A 20,598-nucleotide genomic window follows, 5' to 3' on the forward strand; every position below is an offset into this window, starting at 1 on the left:
TCCCCGGTGGCTAAAAGGAGGTGGACTCCGCACGCACGTGTCACTGGCACAGCAGGACGAAATGAGGCTGGAGCAACAGACAGACCTGACACTGGGTCCCAGCTTTGCCAGCGACTTGCTGTGTGGCCTTGGGCAAGTCACTTCTCCCTGGGCCTCAGCCTCCTCCTGGGTAAGCCAAGCGTTTGCTCTGAGGAGAGCCCTAAGCAGGTGAGGTGCACCGAGAGCAGGCAGACCAGATGCGTCTGGGAGGCCGTGCTGCCTGCCTGCCTCCTCCTGCAGCTGGGAGGCGGGAGCCAGTTTTGGAAATACCATAATACAGATCAATAAGTAATAAAACCCGGGTTCCTCAGAGCTCTGGCCCTCCCTGCAGGCTGGGCGAAGGGAAGATTGAGATGCCTCGAACATCCTGTGGAGTCGGAATCACTTCCAGAGTCTGAGTGCCCTTCAGCGACCGAGAGGCCAGGAGTTCAGGGTCAGCTCCAGCACGGCACTGGGGCGGGCTGCGTGAGCAGTGGCCTCTAGGCCTCAGGGTCAGCCTCTGCAAAAAGGGGGGTCACGCCTTCCTGGGGCTCCAAGAACCACAATGGCATCTGACTTGGCTTTTCAGGGAGGAGCCACACCTCTGGACACATCTTTAGCCTCAGCCCCACAGGCTAACTCCAGACACCAATGTGGGCCTGAGCGGCGAGGTCCCCACCACTTCCCACGTTGTTCTGAAGGCCGCTGAACCTCACTGGCCCTCACAGCTTAGGCTGGAAGAGCCACAGGCAGCGGAGGTCTCTTGGGCCACAGCCCACCAGAAGGTGTGCGCAGGGCCTTGGGGCTGCAGACCGCTGCCACACAGGTAACAGGGCCTTTTCCGCTGAGAGAGGTGGTCGCAAGGAAAGGTCTGGAAGGCGACCACTGACACGTTATTAAAAGACTTCGGATTTTCTTCTTCTGCTTGTCTTATCTGCAAGGAACATGTATTATTATTTCTATAATAAAGAATAGAGAAAAGCTAAGCTCTTTTATTATTTTTTTCATTTACCTGTTGATAAGATGCCCACCTATGTCAGGCCTGTGGAGCCTCTGGATGTATTACGTAAATAATTAATTTCCCACCAGCCCTACCCCTGGGGCTAGTGCCCAACTCTGACCGTTAAGAGCTTCCTACGCCCTTCAGAGTCCCTGGGGCCCAGAACCACCTTCTAGCCGGCACTATGCAAGGCTCAGGCCAGGTCCAGGAGGCTACATAACCCAAAACCCAAGTGGGCTATGCCCCCCGCCACCCACCACCTCCAAGGTCCTGAGCCAATTTATCAGCATGGTCTTTTAAAGGTGTTTCCAACGATGCAGACTGGAAGAGCGGAAAAGGGAGTCCCTGAGCTAAAGAAATCCTTCACTGAAGAGCGTTCACTTGAGAGCTCTCCCTAAGGAGCCCGCACACTTAGGCCAGGCATTCTGAGCAGACAAAAAGGACGTGGCTTCATTATGTTAAAACTCAGTAAGAAGAGACCTCGGCGTGACTCCAGGCTTCCTCTCTAGAGGAAGAAGCCACTTGGACCAATCTGGTAAATCCTCATGTTCTCAGCATCTCCAGCCCAAGCCCTGCACTGAGCACCAGGGACACACACCAACTCCCTGCCTCCAAGTTTCCATTTTGCTGAGGGCACCACAGGCACCGATGACAAGAGGGGACACAGGTGTATGGGCACAGGGAGTCGTCCCTGTAAGGGGAGTTTGGGGGAACTCCTGAGGAGGAGGGGGAGTTGGAGGAGGGCGGCCGGCTTAGTCTGGGAGTCAGGAAGACTCGGCTTCCCCCAGAGCTGGCCCACAGGTGACCCAAAGTGGTCAGACTGCACTGATCAAAACGCTCGCTGCCAGGATAAAGCACGCCCATCCTCTACTTGTCTGCTGGGGACTGTTCAGAGCTGACTCCTCCTGACCAGACAGGCCACCACACTTGAAGTGGAAGGAATGCTGGCAGGACTTCGTCTTCTCCCATCTTCAGTGACAGGACGAGCCTCACTGAGCCAGGAACTTCCTCTCTCTTCCAGGACAAGGAAGACGAAAGTCCCCGTTTATCCCTGTTGTCCCAGAATTATTGCTGATAATGTTGCTTTTTACTCAACACATCCTGTTTTAGAAAAAAATTAGTCACCCTACCCATTTCCCCATCAAAGCTCCATGGCAATCTTCCAATGTCTCCAGGCAACTCCAGCCTCACCAGCCTTAAGACGCTGTCATACCTGTCTTCACCCTTTCCCCACCCATAGCCACTGTCTCACTACCTGCAATGAAGCCTCCCCTGATCCTACGACCCCCTGGTTGCACCTACAAACCTCCACCCAGTTCCTGAATCCCAACCCCATCACGTTACTTACAACACCATTCTGCAGCAACCTATTTGCCTGTCTGTCTCCCCCCTGGTCTATGAATTCCTTGCAGGCACAGGCTGTGTCTTATTAACCTCTAAGTCCTTCACTTGGAGCCCAGCACGTGGTTTACAGAGGTACTTGATAGAAAATATTTGTTAAATTAATGAACTGCCACCAATCATGGTTCCTGCCAAGGCCCAAGGAGTCAACTAGGACCGTCAGCTCCTTTCCTCTCCCTGGTTCCAGTGCCTGCAGAAATGTCACACTCTAACCAGCCCAGGGCCCTGGGCCTCAGTCTCTAAGATCCACAAAACCAGGGGCTGATTTTGTCAACTGTCTCAACAGAGCCTTGCAGCTCAGACATTTTACACTCCGAAGTCTGGAATTTATATCCGTCTTCAGATTAGAAATTGGGCCTCAGTAATGTCTCCCAGAAGCCTCAAAAACACTTGAGCCCATAATTGCACATTAAGAACTGAACCTATGGAAACAATCAGAAGACTAAGACTTACACACAAGGATATTCAGCGTCTATTATACAGAAAAGCTGTAAACAAAACATGGCATATCACATGATGGAACACACTCTGCCACTAACGGTCAGATTTCACCAGAATATTTCGTGTCATGAGGAAATGGTCACAACATGGTAAGTGAATAAAAAAGAGGCTGCCAAACAACAGGAGCTCAATTTTATTTATACCAGTGCTTTCGTCTGGGCAGTAGGATTGGAGGCCTTTTTAAGTTTTCTGCATTTTTCACATATTCTTCTACATGTTATAGTCAGGAGAAAAAAACAGCTACTGAAAGAAAAGTCAACCCTCCATTGCATGAGACCAACGGGAGGCAGTGGAGGAAATGCTGAGCAGCGTGAAGGTGCAGCGTCAGATCCTTTCCCAAAGCCAGCGCCGCGCCTTCAGCCGATGTAACTGACACAGACCGAGGAAGAGCAGGACGTAGGCAGATGGAGCCAGGGCAGCCTCCCCACACTCAAAGGCAGCGGAAAAGCAGCCCACCTCTTTGAAAACCCCGCCATTATCCTTTCCCTAGCCCTTTCCTCAGAATGCAGATAATTTTTGGATCTGTTGATGAATGGAGAACTCAGCCAATTCCACCCATGCTTCTTAAGGCCTGCCCTTGTGCCAGGCCCTATGTGGGGCACTACTGACTAGAGGAATAGGGCCAGAGATCTGCCTGACCTCCCTCCCAGGGGAGGAGACCCTTTCTGCAGGTCACCTAGCCTCTGCTTGCACACCTCCAAGGACTGGAAGCTCACTAGGCCATACCCATCCATCTTGGATCAAAAATCCTCCAGCCCAGCCCACCCTACTCCCATGGCCTTTCTCTACCATCCCAAGTCCTGTCCAAAGATGGGGCCCACAGGCAACAAAACCCATCCCCTCACGCCCTCTAACTCTAGCCATTCAAAAAGCTTTCTTAATCTCAGGCACAGTCGCACTCCAGGTCGTCCCCAGCACGCAGGTGAGGCGGTACTTACAGCCCAGGAGTAACTGCATGTTAATTCCTTCCTGGAGTTTCCGTTCCCTCCTCCCTGACCTCTGAAGTGGGGCTAGCTGAGGCCCAGAGGGCTCTGACTCACACAAAGGGGCTGCAACTCTCTTTCTCTCAAACCCAGGCCAGGGCTCCACCTCCACCCCACCATCACCAAAGTGATTCTAATAAAGACCTCAGAAGTAGAAGCCATCAGCCCCCAACTCCCTCCTCCCCCGTTCTACAGAGGAGCCAAGGCCACCTTTCCCCTTACTGACGGAGTGAGCAAACCTCTTCTTGCCAGATGTGGTAGAACCTACCCCGCTCCTGGCTATCCAGCCATTATGACACCTGACGTGGAAGAAGCTGCCCATCTGTTGTCCCAGAATCTCCAAGGACAAGTGCTGTTTTCACTCACGCATGGCTGAGCAAGGCCCCAGCCCTCGAACACACCAATAAGCCCTGAGCCCAGCCACTCCCACCCTCATACATCCTCTCTCCCTCCCTCGCCTCCCCTCTCCAACCACTATTTTCAGACAATCCATCAAGAGACGGCCACTGCCCTTCAGTCCACTAAGGGACAGTGCCTGGCTGGGCATCTTGGGAGGAACCCATTCTCTGGGAGGTGGAGGAGTGGCAGCCACACTTGGAAGAGCAGGGGAACTGACACCCCCTTGGACTCCACACCCACGTCCACCTAGGTTAACTGTCAGTAACACCAAGTTCCCCCGGCTCTGTGAGTATGAGAAATGGGAACCCAGTGTCTTCACATGGCTTAAGGGAGAAGTTACCTAGAAGAGGGCGAGGTATGGCCAGGCCCTAGCAAGCTGGTCCCCCTCCTCTGCTCTCCCAGGGTACAAACACGGGCCTCATCCCTCACTACCCCACCCCCACCCAGGGCAGTGCCCCCCACCTGGATGCCGCCCTGAGAGGGCTCTGACTGCAAAGAAGCTCCCTACCCAGCATTTATATAACAACAACATATGCATTTTATTTTTTCATTAGGCTTCTTAGTTTCTTGGTATCACAATGGAATGATGAGAAAACAAGAACAAAGCCCCCCACGAGTCTGCAAGTCTCTATCAGGCTTCAAGGCAATTGGGGGGGGGGGGGAGGGCAAGATTGACAGAAGTGCCAAAAATTCCAACATCATGTCTCTCCTTAGCTGACTGGGCCGGAGAGGGGTAGGGAGGTGGAATGGTGAGAAGGTGGCACTGTCATAAGCGGTCCTTGGCGTTTCTGTCTCACAGCTGATCATGCAGGATCTGCACGGAGCACTCCGCAGGATCTCCTGGTGCCTCCTGGTGCCCAGCCACACGGCCTCCGCCTGCCCAAACACCCAGGCACTCCAACCAGTGCTGACACATCCTGAAGCCAGTTCTGCTGGGACGGCAGCAGGAAACCAGCAAGGAGGAGAGCAGGGGGCAGGCGATGCTGCCCAGGGTGTAAGAGTCCAAGGAGTAACGAGACTCGACCAGGAGTCAGCTGTGGCAAAAGGCGAGGTGGTGCAGGTGGCGGCAGCAGCAATTCGTGTCCCTCGGCGGTAAGCAGGCCACACCTAGAGCTTCACGGTGCCGGGGGGCAGGCTGTCATTGCAGAGTCTGTAGTATCGCAGGTCATTGACCAGCCTGTGCACATTCTGGGTGAACGAGGGCAGGTCCTGGAAGGCAGGGGCACAGCTCCAGCCTGGCCGCACCCAGCACCCCAAGTCACCCACCAACCCACCAGCATTTCCACCCCAGGGTGTGCTCCAGAGCTCCGCAAACACTACACGCGTAGCCACTTCCACCCTTCCTGCACCGTGTGTGAGCAAAGGCACTGTAGGGAAAGAGCAGCAGCGAGGGCGGCTCGTGCGCACCCCCGGCCAGGCTCCGTCCCATACACAGACACCCGCTCCTATCATCCTCTGCACAAGCCCGTGGTTCAGGCTCTGTTAGCAGCACCGCTTTAAGGATGAAGACGGTGAGGCACACAGAGGTTAGGAAACCTGCTGCAGTAACAAGGCAGGAGGGGAAGGGGAACACTGGTCTGGCTGCCCATGTGTCTCTCCTTCACCGTGTCCTATCCAGCCATGTCAGTCCTCAGACTCCTCCTCCCAGGGCTCCAGGCAGGCCCTGCCACTCAAGAGTGACACCCTGGCAGGAGCCCACATGCACCTGCCACCTCACCTGCTGACCACCGCCTACTGGGCCACAGACTGCTAATAGAGAGGGATCCTTGCAGCAAAAACCCCAAATACTACCACGCAGCACTAAGAGATGGCCAAGATTCTTGCCCTCATCTCTAGATCATGATCACTGATGCTGATTATAAGGCAAAATGTGGAGTAACACCAACAGATCCCTGTCACAGAGTGGGCCGGCTGGTGGTGCCAAGGCAACCCCTCCTGAAGCCCCAGGTGACAGGGAGGCTCGGTAAACAGATAAAGGCACTTCCTGCTGCTCCTCTCTGCCAACCTTTCCCTGGCTCAACCTTTCTCCTCTCCTCTTCAAACTGCAACACAAGGCCCACCTCTGCCAAAAAGGCCCTCAGACGCCTCCGATTTCCTAGACCCAGGCAGGTCAGGCCTCCCCTCGAGCTCTCAAGTGCCCTGGCTCACCTGCTGTGGACAGTGCACGCAGGCTCTGCAGCCAGAGCGCCCAGGCCTGACTCCTGCTCCTGGCTCAACCATTTCCAAGTTCTATACCTACCAACTGACTTTTGACCTTTCTGAGCCTGAGTTCACCTGGGAAATGGGGTTAACAACAGCACCTACACATCAGAAAGCCCAGTGTGGCCCACAGCGGGTGCTGTTGCCAGCATTACCAACAAGAACCTTTGAAGGCAGACACTGGTGACCCAACACCAGGCCCAGGGCCTACGAGGCAGCCGGCTTTAGAAAGTGAATGAACGAATGAATGCATGGCTCCTTCACTTCTTCCTCAGGAAAATGTGCCAGAGTGTCTTTTAAATCAGTGGCTCCCAAATACCAAATCTGCATTTCCTGGTGGACACATGACTACACTGCTATATTTTTAATAAGTACCTAGAAGCTTTGATGCATGACTAAATTTGGAAACCACTGCTTTAAATCAAGAAGTTGACTGATAATGATATCAGTAGAAATTGATCATTAAATATTACAATCTGGACCCTAGAAAAGGAAAAAAATATCCAGTGGCTGAAGTGAACTTTAAGAAGCTCAAGAGAGAACAGGATAAGTGCCAGGGGAAGAAAGATCCCAAGATAAAGGAAAATAGGAGTCAACTCTAAGAAAAACTGTCCTGATACATATCGCAGCCAACACAAGCAAGGAGGACGCAGCATTTGCTCCAATAGGAGTGACATGTACATCTAAAGACCGAAAGGAGACTGTGGACAGGTGGCAAGCACAAGAGTCAAATTAGAACACCAAGAGGACTTGGGTGGAAGAGACTCCATTTCATCAAGTGGGAGGTGGTCAAAGACAAAAATGTTATTCCCTAACCAAGTGCCAGGGGGAGCTGATCAGGCAGAGCAGCAGAGACTTAACAGCTAAATCAGGAAGGAGGGCAGGCGATGCCCAGAGAGAAAGCCCCGGGACAGGAAAAGCTGGGTACCAGGTGGGAACAGCCCACCAGAGCGTCCCCAGGCAGGCAGAAAGAGGGTGAATGCTGTGAGGCTCCTCCTGGGACCTGGGAGCAGGTCAGGGCATGCAGAGCCAGGCAGGGGTGGTCTGGGAAGTTCTGGGGTCCCATCTCTAAGCCTGGGGACCCAGAGAAGCAGCTGCAGAACACCGATCTTCTCAGCCTATCTGCAAGTCTGAAAGCTTGGGCTGCAGTGGCTGGTCAGAGGAGTGTCCGATGGTGTATAGTTGAGTACCAAGAAGCCGAGGCAAAGCAGCTGGACTGCTAGGGCCAAACCGGGCCCAAGGGCTGATGGGATGAACACAAGTGCTGCTAAAGCCAACACGGGAAAGCACGGACCCCTCAGTTCAGGCCCAGCACCGAGTCATCCAGTGGCAGAGCTGCCTCAGAGCCACAGGGGTACAAACCACACATGAAGGCAGCCTGGCCCCCTCACTGAACAGGCACCAGGTGTGAGAGCCCACACCTGCCCTCCCTTTAGCCCAGCCTCTCTCTCCTCACCCGATCCATCTTGAAATTCCGCCCCAGCACATTTTTCTGGTTGGCATCCACGCCATCACAGCCGGTCAGGAACTCGGGGAGGAAGGCTGCAAAGAAGCCATCAAAGTCCACAGAGGCCATGTTGTAAATGGCGATGCCTATCTCCTCCTGCAGAAGGTCGTGGGACTTGTGAACCAGGACCTGCAGCAGCACGTTCACAAACTGAAACAGCATGGTGGTCCGGAAGATCTTCTGTGGACAAAGCCCAGAGTGACTGCTGGCATGAGGTAGACTCAGGGTCCCAGGGCCTCTCCAGGTCCCACCACCTTCAAATGAGGAACCTTTCTGAGACGGGCACTTACCTTGTGGTACAGCTTCTGCTTGGTGTTGAGTGTCTCCAAGTAGAAGAGATTTTGTTTAAATAGGTGGATGTCAGGCTGGAGAAAGGACTGTCCAAAAGCCTGTCCAAGATATAAAACCACCATTGTATAAGCAGCATTAAACCCCCTCAGACCAGGCCCTTTTGGGCACTCCCTCCCCCACACCACAGGAACCAACACTCCACAAGTGGCTCCTCACGCCTTCACGGGAAGGGGGATTGAGTATCTCGAGTCTTCCAGCCTGTCTGGTCAGATCTTAGGAATGTTCCCATGAAGCCTTATCTCCTCAGTCCTCCCACTGGGTTTGACTTCTTTTGGTCTCATCCTGCACCTTCTGTAATGAACCTCTTGACTCCTTCAGAGACTTATCTTTGAAGCAAGAAGCTAACAACTAAGCCAACTAGCTCAGCCTCCCCAGCCAACCACTCACACTCCATAAGCTACAAAAGGGGTCTCGTAACCCCTGCTGCAGTGACAGGATCTCCATGATGCCCAATAGTTTTCACTCATTTATTTTTAAAGTCACGTTTACTGAAGTCTAACACAGTAAAATCCACCCTCTGGAGGTTGACCATTATATAATTCTGACGAACACATTCAGTCATCTAACCACCATCGCAATGGAGACAGAACACTTCCAGCTCCTCAAACTTCCCTCCAGCCCCCTAGGCAACCACTGCTCGTTCCCTGTCCCTCTAGGGCTGCCTCTTCCAGACATAATGGAATGCAATCACGTCCTACAGCCTTCTGGATCCAGCTGCTTCACCTACCATAATGTATTTGGGAGTCATCTATGTTGCTGTTTGTATAATAATAATAATAGTGGGGTTTTTAATCCTCACCCGAGGATATGTTTATTGATTTGAGAGAGAGAGGAAAGAGAGGAGAGAGAAAGAGAAAGAGAAAGAGAAAGAGAAAGAGAAAGAGAAAGAGAAAGAGAAAGAGAAAGAGAAAGAGAAAGAGAAAGAGAAAGAGAAAGAGAAAGAGAGAGAGAGAGAGAGAGAGAGAGAGAGAGAGAGAGAGAGAGAAACACTGATGTGGGAGAGAAACATCTATCAGCTGCCTCTCGTATGTGCCCTGACCCACAACCCAGGAATGTGCCCTCACTGGGAATCAAACCTGCAACCTTCTGGTGTACAGGATGATACTCCAACCAACTGAGCCACCTGGCTAGGGCAATATATTCCTTTTTATTGTTGAGCAGCAGGCCCTTATATGCACATACCACTGTTATCCACTGACCAGCTGACACAATACTCAAAATGTTTCCAGCTTTTGGCAATTTTGAAAAAAGCCACTATAAACACCTGTGTACAGGTTGTATAAATACATGTTTTCATTTATCTTAGGTAAAATACTGAGAAGTGGAATCACTAGGTAATGTAGTAAGTATATGTTTAACTTTATAAGACTGTTTTCTAAAGTGGCTTTTACAAGTACTGTCTACCAAAGCAAGGACAGAGTTTAAGAGGAAGGCAGAGGGGACAAACATGTAATACTCCAAATCCAAGCCTGCGTGGGGTGCTGGTGATGGAAGCTGGGCAAAGTGACTGCAAGGAGACTGGGGCAGGGTATGTGATTTTCCAGGGGAATCCACACAGGAGTGTGGGTGCAGGCATGCGTGTGTGCTGGTGGAAGCTGAGGGATAAGGGAAAACAGGCACTGAAAAAACAAAAGGAAAACCTGGCACTTCAACCCAGAGTTAGAAACAAAAAGTACACAACTGAGTGCAGAACAAGGACAGCACCTGAAAGCCACCACAAGCCAGGCCACCATCCTGGCAAGGGGAGGCCACCCTGGTCTTCCACAGCAAGTGCGGTCAGCCCCCCAGGCAGCTCACTCTGCTCTCTAGGAAGTAAGTCACACCTCGTCTGAAAGGGAGCATGCAGTCACAGGACAGTGCTTCTCCCAACGCTGTACCAGCCAGAATTATCTCTACAAATGCACATCAGGCCCCTCCTCCAGACGCCCACTCAGTCAGCTTCCAGTTAAGAAGAGCCCGGGCAGTGCTGACACAGGCAGTCTCCTCACACCTGGGAAGGGAACTGACATTTCTCCAGCACCTGCCTGCACCAGGTACTGTGTGTGCTGTCTCATTTAACCACACAGCAAACCCATGAAATAAGCAGTAGTATCCCCACTTGACACATGAAGATACTGGGGTTCCACAAAGTTAATTAACTTCCTAGGTACTAAGAGGTAGAGCTGAGCTTCAGACCCAGAATACGGGCTTCAGGTACACCACTTGTTGCAGTGCCACGTCAGAGTGGGACTGTCAGAGAAGCAAACCAAGAGACAGCACGCCAGCCAATGGACCCAGGTGGTATCCTGAATGAGGCCTGTCTGTTCTTGGTCACAGGGCAGCCTCGGCAGCTCTTCCACATTACCTGCATGATGGCACTGAACTGAGGCTCATTCTCCATCTGCTCCTCAGCAATCCCCCTTTGGACACTGGCCAGGACAGTGGACTTGAAGAAGTACCTCCAGTTGTGGTGGAGCGTCCGAAAAAGGAGCTCAAACAGCTCAGCCTTCACATCAGGGGAGGGCCGCTGTGGAGACACACAGACCCTCAAACCTTTCCTTCCTGCAGCTCAGGGAGCCATTCACAGCCCAGGCCCAGAGCAACAAAGGGGTCTAAGAGATGCCCGGCAACAGCAAGCAGAGCATCAGCTTCCCACCCATGCTCCTGTCCTATCAAGCCCCCGAGTTAGCAATTAAAACCAGTAGGACTTGGGCAGAGATGGGGCCACCTCTGAAACAGAATGCCTGGGTTGGTGCCATGGGCCCTTTTTCTGATGGAAGCATGCAGCTTTTCAAGCTAGGAAAAGGCTACTAAATGGAAGAACAGTTAAGAACATGGCTTTTCTCTTCAGAAAGTAGCTGCTAATTTGATCTGTCATATCGTCTTGGTTGTGTTGTTCCTTTACCCAGGATAAACAACGCTGTCTAGCTAACCTGCTGCTCTTATGCAACTGCAGAAGCTAAAGACAAATAAGAAGCCTTAAAGCAGATCTGCCCTCTATAGAAAATGGGTTTAAGGGGCACTTAGGAACCACAGAAAGAAGCATCAGAGGACCTACAGGGAAGTGGGAGGGGGACTCAGCGTGGGCCTGTCTCCTCTTTCATTGGCAGCTGGGATTCTGGGATGAGGAGGAGAGGGGGAGGAAGGCTCAGCAATATTTTCTAATTTGACCAAAAATCTCCAAGTCTCTAGAGAGCATGACAGTTCACATTATTCCAAATGTCTCAGTAGAATTCAAAATGATAAGGCTCAGATATATTTCATTCAGCCGATTAAGATGAAATTGAGACAGAAGGCACAGCTTCCAGGGCAAGACTCTTTACAGGGTCCGCGTGTGTTTAATGATGCCAAGCAAGTGGACTCATTTAAGCTTTAATTTGGGCAGTTAAAACGGTTAGCTCTTATTTACATAACTATTACATAAAACTTAGTTCATCAGTACTTGTTCTGGACAGAGAGTTCCTATGACAAGGAACGCTTTGGGTCATTCTGAATACCTGCCTGTATCCCTGAGACCATGAATGCTCTTGATAGGAAAGTCCATTTGTTGTCATGTCTGCTGAAGAAAACTATACATTCACCTAAAGATATAAACTGTTTGCCATGGGAGGCTGATCTTACTTACCAACCAACCTTGCCTATACTAGACGAGTTCTAATTAACTCAACCAATATAAAAGTACTGCACCAAGCTAAAAGGCATTCTTTCTTGGAAAAAAAATTATTTTACCCAAAAAAAAAAAAAAAAAAAGCTAACAAATTAGCCTTAAAACACAATGCATTTTCCTGAGTATTTCATTCCCTCCCCAAATGGATGGGAAGCAGCACAAGGGACAAGCCAGCCTCTCATACCTCGGCGATGATGGGATACACCTGCTCCATGCACAGGGAGATGATGCTGGGAAGGAAGGGCTTGAACACCTGGCCAGGTTCCTGTACCACCACCTGCAGGATCTTCAGGAACTTCTCGACCACCCGGCAGCCAGTGCTGCCTTCATGGAGGATGCTCTCAGCTAACTGTTCTCTACAGACAAAAGAAACCACACAGTAGCCAAGGAATGTTTCTCTGGGACCAGCATGAAAACCAACGCAGTGCAAGTGAAGAAGAGGAGCAAAAGCCCCACACTTTGTGGCCAGGCCCCACTACTTCTCACTTGAAATTTGAAAAGCATGGACAGCAGGTGTGTGGTTACCTGGTAAACATATTGAGGAAAGTCTGTATGATCTGTTCAGTGAAAGGCACACCCATCTGTACTCTAAGGCCTCGAAACAAAGTGAGGAAAAAGCTCAGCATCTCATCAGTCACATCTAAACAAAGGGACAAAGCAAATGATCACAGGCATGCACACAGGGATAAACGGAAGCCCTGGCTTGACAGACTTCCTCGTGCAATCTGCACTATCATTTCTCTCTAAGGCTTCCTGCTAGAAGAAATTTCCCCAACATCATCAGAGCCAGTGATGGAAAGAGGGAAATGATCAAGGACCTGCTGAGAAAACAGCTCTGGTGCGGTGCGCCTCAGCTTGATGGCTCGCGATAGGAAATGAAGCTTCCCTCGCCGCCCAGCCCCAGCCAAGTTCAGAGTTTCACTGCAGATGTAGTGTTTTGCACACACACTGATGGAACTATTCAACTGAGTCAACACCTGAGTGCTTCGGCGATTTCTCTCTTTGACCAATAACCCTGCAGTTGGGATTAAGTACGGGGTTAAGTGGCTAAAAGTGGATAATGAAGCTGTATTCAGGTTGGTCCATCAAATGCATTAATTTCAGAAAATATTGGTTACATTTAATGTGGTTCCAATTCCAGATCTAAACAACCATCTTGTACAGTATGTCTCGGCTCTAACCACACAAACTCTGCTTACAAGAGGCAATCAGTGAATTTTGCTAAGACGTCCCCAATATCTCATAAGACTGACAAGACTACTACTGTAAATGCTCTTACATACCTGCACAGAGCTAGACAGAGCCTCTGTCAATGTCAGTGACAGAGAGGGGTGTGGGGTACCATCTCAAACTCACCTTGCCATATAAGTAAGTAGCATTTGTGGGGAAAAAGTCCTCTTTCCTCTCCTGTATAATGCCCCCATTACTCTCAGCCACTTATGTTCCACACTGGGAGAAGACAAAGCCTTCAAGATAAAAACGAGGCAACCTGGTCCATGTGGCTCAGTGGTTAGAGTGTCAGCCCTTGGACTGAAGGGTCATGGTTTAAGTCCTGGTCAAGGGCACGTACCTGGGTTGCAAGTTCTATCCCCAGCCCCAGATGGAGCAAGTTCGGGAGGCAACCAATCGATGTGTCTCTCTCACATCAATGTTTCTCTCTCTCTCTTTCTCTCTCTCCCCCTCCCTGCCTCCCTTCCATGCTCCCTAAAAATCAATGGAAAAAATACCCTTGGGTGAAGATTAACAGAAAGAATAAAAATAAACAAAATAAAAACAAGGCAAGTGACTCGGTGCCACCTTACACAGGTGCAAGGCCCACGTGAAGGGTCCGTGAGGCCTGAGCCCCAGACCCCCCACCTCACCCTCACTGCCCTCTGCCTTCAGTGTCAAGACCTGTACTGCTGCCTTGGTGTGCCCTACAGAGCTAAGCAGTTACTCTGGCCCTTGTGAGGCCTGTGGCCAGCTCCTACCTGACTGATGAATAAAAGCTGGAAAGAGGGCCAAGGAGACCTGAACGGATTCCTGCAGTGAATGGTAGCAGATCTGTCGGGACTTGGTGGATTCCCCGGAGATATTCTCCACGATATCTTCTAAGACACTAAGTGTCTGGTGGATAATCACTTTGGCTGCAAATCAAGATTAAGTTGCATGTTATGACTTGTCTGAGGATAAAGAGTAAGAGGGAACACAAGGGAAGGAGAAATCGGCAAGGGTGTTCAGAGGACAGTGACACAGACATCTTGCTAAAGGATACAGCCTCTCTTGATTGAGTTCTCTCTCCCTCTCCCTCCCCTCTCTCCCTCCCCCCTTCCCTCTCTCCTTTTCTTCCTTTTTTTTTTCCTTTTTACTGAAAGAGCCCCAGTTGCCTGCTCAGTTTTTTCCCCTCTCTCCTGCTTCTATCCACCAGAAACAAGTCCACAGAGAAGATCAAATGTACCCTCAGGTTAGGTGCCTTGGACTTAAGACTCTAAAATGGTCAACAAACTGGTGAGAAAACAGTGTCACAGATAATTATCACAGGCAAGAATGGACACATGCAGATCAAACACTCTCCTTCAACTCCATATATTACCCTCGCCTGGTAATGTCCACAACACCTGCCATGCACATCACGAAAATGAATACAGGAGCCTCACTTGACAATGGTGCTGGGAAGCCCTGAAGGGGGATCTTTCACACATGCACCACTAGTTGCAGCCTACATAATCCGCAGAAGGAAGGTAAGAATGGAGGTCTTTTTTCACTTAGGAATTTCATCTCCTGCTTTTGAGAAAAAGAAGAAAGCTGACTCCCTGGCCTGGCAACAATGCACTAACCACCACTTACACCAAAGGAAAAATGGCCACAACCTTGAACTCTTGTTCTACAATGATCTTCATTTCAAAACAGCCCTCCCTGTTTCCTCCTAAAAGCTAAGAAAACCCGTCCTGCCCTTTGTCTCTTCAGACTTGCCTGTAGCTTGCTACATTTTGCTTGCCCCAAATTGCAATTCTCTGCTATTCCCAAATAAACCCATTCTGCTGGTAAAATAACTGCCTATTTTATTTTTGAGGTGACATTATATAGTGTCAGAAGTGGGATCCAAAGGAGACAAACCCCTGAGGAACTAACAACCCCGGAACTGTGGGAGGCACCCACTTGAGCCTTTTGTGCTCCCCACTTCCATCAATTGTCCTTTTCCTTCTGGTTAGGTCAATCTGTCAGACGTCAAGCTCCCTCTTAGGCTGAGCTCTCTGACTTTATTTCGGACCTATTTAAAGGTTTCATCCTGCCCTGGCCAGTGTTGTTCAGTGGTTAGAGCGTCAGCCTGTGCACAAAGGGTGATGGATCTGATTCTAGGTCAAGGACATGCACCTGGGTTGCAGTTCGATCCCGACCCTGGTTGGGGCACATGCAGATGGCAACCAATCAATGTCTCTCTCTTCAGTGTTTCTCTCTCTCTAACCACCACTTGCACCAAAGGAAAAATGGCCACAACCCTGAACTCTTGTTCTACAATGATCTTCATTTCAAAACAGCCCTCCCTGTTTCCTCCTAAAAGCTAAGAAAACCCGTCCTGCCCTTTGTCTCTTCAGACTTGCCTTCCACTGTTTCTAAAATATATCCTCAGGTGAGGATTAACAACAACAAAAATAATAATAAAGGTTTCATCCTTTCTGTTTTTATCAAGACATAGCTCTTCATGGTGACTACTCTTTCGGTTTGAAATTACAATGGCCATTCGAGGAAACCTTAGTTTTAAATTAGTGCACCTTAAGGGGCACCCTTAAAAGAGAGAATTCCAGACCTCTCAGAGACAATAAAATAAATTCTTTGCATGGTATGCAGAAGCTTCTAAAGGACAATATAACTCCAAAAACAGCTCTAAAAAGGATCCTTATAGTGTGCAAATTTTTTTTTTAAACTTTGGCCATCTGACCAAGTAACCTTAACTTAGTCCCTCTTAGTCCAGAAACACAATTTGGATCCAACTATTCTTTTGAGTTTTATGCCTAAGACATGGCTAATATTTTAAAAAATCTGTTTGTGGTTAAATCAGCCGGGCATGGCTCAGTGGTTGAGCATCAACCTAGGATCTGGGTGATCAAGGTTTGATTCCCGGTCAGGGCACATGCCCGGCTTGCGGGCTCAATCCCCAGTCGGGGGCGTACAAGAGGCAGCTGATCAATGACTCTCATCACTGATGTTTCTCTCTCTCTCCCTCTCCTTTCCTCTCTCTGAAATCAATAAAGATAAATTCTAAAAAATAAAAATAAAAAATCTGTTTGTGTTTAACTGTATTGTCTATATATGTATGTGATATCTTTCTATCTCTAAATAGTATAACCAAAATTTATTTGTAAGGAGATTTAATGGGCTTTAAAAGATTAAGCATTTACATAATTAAGTATACTCTCAGAAATGTAATCAAAACTAACCCAAATGAATTTCAAGGAATATATTTGGCATTAATGTTAGTTCCAGGTTGTTGGTTTAATTAAAATAGGCATGTCTTTAGAATTATTAGCATAATACTTTTATTTTACCTAGGTTTACTGAAAATCAAATAAGTTCATATTATCTCTGTTACAAAATTTGTCAGCAAGGAAAATAACTTAAGATGATGGTTAGCTGTTTAATGTCCAATCCAAGCATAATTGTGAAAAACAAGTAATTTAAATACATGCAAATAAGGACAAAACTAAATAACAGATATTCAATGAATATCTAAATCACTTCCAAGTAATAGAAACATTAAGTGCTAAAAATAAGTTTAACCACTTTTGGCATTTTAATTTTTGCAACAAAAAAGTTTATTATGAGAAAAAAATATACTTCCAAAAATTTTGAAATGTATTTATAACTTTGCTAATCTACTACTGGATGCTAATATATGAAAAACAGTCACAGCTACCTGCTTTCTAGTTTTCACTGGAAAGCAAAGATTCCAAATAGTTTAAAAAGTTGGAAAAGCTAAAATTACAAATGAACCAAAGAGAAAACTTCGACACTTGAGTAATAAGCATAAACTAACTGCACAAATGATGAGCATCGATGCTAAGAGAATGCAGACAAAGCAGCAGGCAGCCTGGAAGATCAGCAGCAATGGAACACCCATGAGAGCTTTTTCCTACTACAGACAGACTTACTGCAACTTCCTGTTTTTCAAACTGTGGTGAGAGACCACTGGTGAGTGACAGTTAACATTTACTTAAGTAGAAAATACACATAGTATATATATTTGTCAATAATGACAAAAGGATAACATATCTTTAATTCTATCTACAATTTATAGATTACAAGTTTATTATCTAATATATAAATAAGAATTTTATAAAATGCAAAATGGAGTGCATGCATGGCATATACTGAAAACAGGAAATACATGTCCATTTATTAAACTTTTGTTACTTATGGGCCATAATATACACTATACTTCTTCTATGAAATGATCCGGCATGTTTGAAAGCCACTGCACTCACACCACAGTGAGCTGAGCAAACAGAAGGGCCTGTGCGGCTGGCTGAAAGGGCCGACACAAGAACAAGCACCGCTTCTGTCCTGGTCACACACAGTGCTAACTCAAGGGCAGGCTATCACCACTCTTTGATAGGCTCATACTCTGTTGCTTGTCTCTTAAGATTTGTAGCCAAGCAGTAATCTTTATTTAAAAGAACTTCCCCATTTCTTATAATTACTTGCAAGGCCAGGAATTCTGCCGGTGGCTTCCCAGATATTTATAGCTCTGCCATAAGTTTAGTTGTTGTCCCATCTTTCAAATCTTTATTCTGCCTACTCAACACAGAGCAATACTCTTCAGCAGTAATGTGGGGTTACTACTGCCCATCTGTTCTAATCATTCCCAGTCTCACAAAGATATGAATGAATCTCATACTATAATTCCTAAAAGCATGTGGCTGATTTTAACTGTATTATGTAGAAGGAGTTTATATTCATTTAATGTAATGCAAGGCAATCATGCTACCCTCTAAGAGTAAATCTGCCATTATTCTGTAACAACTGCCTTGCATTTCTGTTAGATAAGCGTTGTAAGGGTTTAAAATTGAATTCAAATTAAACTAATAGAGTTAAGATTGTCAGAAAAAAAGAGGTTTTTTATAAAACTAGCAAATAATAAGGATGAAAAAAAATGATTGTATATGAAAAGTAGGATGTACATTTTCAATGAAAGAAGGTATAAGGAATGGAGATACAGTTTTTGGTAAGAGAAAAAAAAAGGAAAGTAATTTTGTCCTAAAGTAAAATGAATGTTTCAAAATAAGAAATGAAAAAGATAAGACATAACCTAATTGGATATAAAAAGTTATAGAAGGTTATGGAAAAGAAATCCTGAGAAAGGGACTTCATGTGGTGACCGAAGATTGGAGTTCCAACAAGCAACTACAGTTTGCTTGGCCCCAATTGCTATTCCCAAATAAACCCATATCGCTGGTAAAATAACTGGCTGTTTTATTTTTGAGGGTGACAACATCTACTGCTGATGTGTTCAGGAATAAACTGCTTAACCAATCCTTGGCCCAATGGGCTTGTGACAATAGGTATAATTGTTATTATGCTATATTACAGTTAATGTTTTGACAATATATACTTCTAACAATACCCTAACATATGAGCTCACTGGATGACTCCATACGGCACACGGGGAAAACAGAGCCGGTGGCTGGCAAACGGGCAGGAGTTCAGAAGAAAGAGCAAGGGTCCAGTCCAAAGAAGCCCAGATGTGAACAGCAGACGATTACTAGATGGCTACACACCCAGGGCAGGATCCTAATCCGTACAATGAGGACAGCCAACAGTCTCACCTCTGCAGGGTTGCTGTGAAGATCAGAGGCAAGGCTCACAATAATTCTAGCCAAGTGTCTGGTATATCAGAAGGTCCAGGAGAGGAAAGCTGCCATCAGTCCCCAGCACTGATGGGGTGCTCTTTCCCTAGACACTGCTTCCCCAAGAAGCCCAATGTGGCTCAGCCTGGCACAGCCCCAGAGCTAAGCAAGTGACCGGAGCTGCCCTTCACCTGGCTGTGCTCTCTGGATCACCCTGACCACCGGGCCCACCAGCCTCTGGGGACTGAAGAGGCTTCTAGGGAAGGGTGCGCAGAAAGAGTCCATGCTTTGGAGGTGCATGGAATCAGGTCTGACTCTGGACTCTCCTAGGTTCTGAGTCTGTTTCCTCATCTGAAGATGTACATCGATAACACCACTCCCTCACAGTACTGAGCATGAAAGAAGACAATGGCTCATAACAGGCCTGGCCCACTAAAGGCTGGTCAGGGGGATGCTGGAGAGCAAACAAAAGGCCATAGTACTAGCCAAGGAGCCACTCATTCACAACTGCGATAGCACAGAGACCTTTACCGAGCCAGGAAACTGTGCTTAGGGCAGACATTTCCCCAAGAATACACAAGGCATGGGGAAAGCTATTTAGGAGAAAAGACTAGGAGTCAAGAAACCAAATCTGACCCTCTGATGAGTAAGGAAACTGAAACAAGAACCAAGATTTATTCACAAAAATGTACAAGTAAAAGACTGCACTATTAAATATATAGTAAGAGAACAGGAATGTAAACTGTGGTACTTCCAGAGGTTAAGATATTCTAAAGCGATTAAAAACAATGCTTTCAAGAAGAAAGGGACATCCCTGGCCAGTGCTGTTCAGTGGTTAGAGCATCGGCCCACATACCATACGGTCGTGGGTTCGATTCCCCATCAAGGGCACGTGCCTGATTGCAGGTTCAATCCCCGAATATGGGAGGCAACTGATCAATGTGTCTCTCTCACACTGATGTTTCTCTCTCTCTGTCTGCCCTTCCCTCCTTTCCTTCCACTCTAACAAATAAATGGAAAAGCTATCCTTGGGTGAGGATTAACAAAAAAATAAAAATAAAATAAGAAGAAGAAAGGGACAACGTGGTAAAGAGCAAGAATCTGGAGCCATGCAGGCCCAAGTCTGACTTCTGCCCCCAACTCTTTCTCATGCGGGATGGAGGTGGGGATGGGGGACACCTTTACAATGGAGACTGGCAGACACCGCCTGAAGCGATGCAACAGGAAGTACATAGCATGGTGGCATTCCTGCCAAAAACTGCTGGAAGCAATCAGATAAGATTATACGACATTCTACAAAAAAACCAAAAACAGGCCTGGATGCTTCAAAATTGTCAATGTCATGGAAAACGAACAACACAGGAATACATTACACAGCTTGGTTGTGCTAATGGTGTTTTGGTTATATATGAGAATATCTTGTTCTCAAAGAGTTTAAATATTCAGGAATAAAGTGCCAACATCTGCAACTTGCTTTAAACAACTGTTTAAAAGAAGTAGTATGGCCCGGCGGGGTGTGGCTCAGCGGTTGAGCGTCAACCTAGGATCTAAGGGATCAGGGTTCAATTCCCGGTCAGGGCACATGCCCGGGTTGCGGGCTGCAGCCAATCAATGACTTTCTCATCATTGATGTTTCTATTTCTCTCTCCCTCTCCTTTCCTCTCTCTGAAATCAATAAATTTTTTTTTTTTTTTTTTAAAAGAAGTAGTATGTGTGAGTAGGGAGAACACAATGTGGCAGAATATTAACTGGTGGATCCTGGTGAAAAA

At 47.8% G+C, this 20,598-nt stretch overlaps 1 protein-coding gene across 1 annotated transcript in view; it reads right to left on the reverse strand.

The window, feature by feature from the left end:
• Positions 1-4,816: 4,816 nt before the first annotated feature.
• The window catches only part of XPO6 (exportin 6), a 112,729-nt gene continuing 96,947 nt past the window's right edge, over positions 4,817-20,598 (reverse strand). Inside the window, exons 18-24 of the mRNA XM_016217910.2 lie at positions 13,976-14,131; positions 12,531-12,645; positions 12,190-12,361; positions 10,704-10,865; positions 8,299-8,397; positions 7,958-8,188; positions 4,817-5,511 (exon numbers count right to left, since the gene is read on the reverse strand). Coding sequence (XP_016073396.1) covers positions 5,410-5,511; positions 7,958-8,188; positions 8,299-8,397; positions 10,704-10,865; positions 12,190-12,361; positions 12,531-12,645; positions 13,976-14,131 — 1,037 coding nt within the window. The 3' untranslated portion in view covers positions 4,817-5,409. The remainder of the gene's footprint in view (positions 5,512-7,957; positions 8,189-8,298; positions 8,398-10,703; positions 10,866-12,189; positions 12,362-12,530; positions 12,646-13,975; positions 14,132-20,598) is intronic.

Source organism: Miniopterus natalensis, chromosome 3 (assembly GCF_054644295.1).
Source record: "Miniopterus natalensis isolate mMinNat1 chromosome 3, mMinNat1.hap1, whole genome shotgun sequence".
NCBI classification, from domain to species: domain Eukaryota; kingdom Metazoa; phylum Chordata; class Mammalia; order Chiroptera; family Miniopteridae; genus Miniopterus; species Miniopterus natalensis.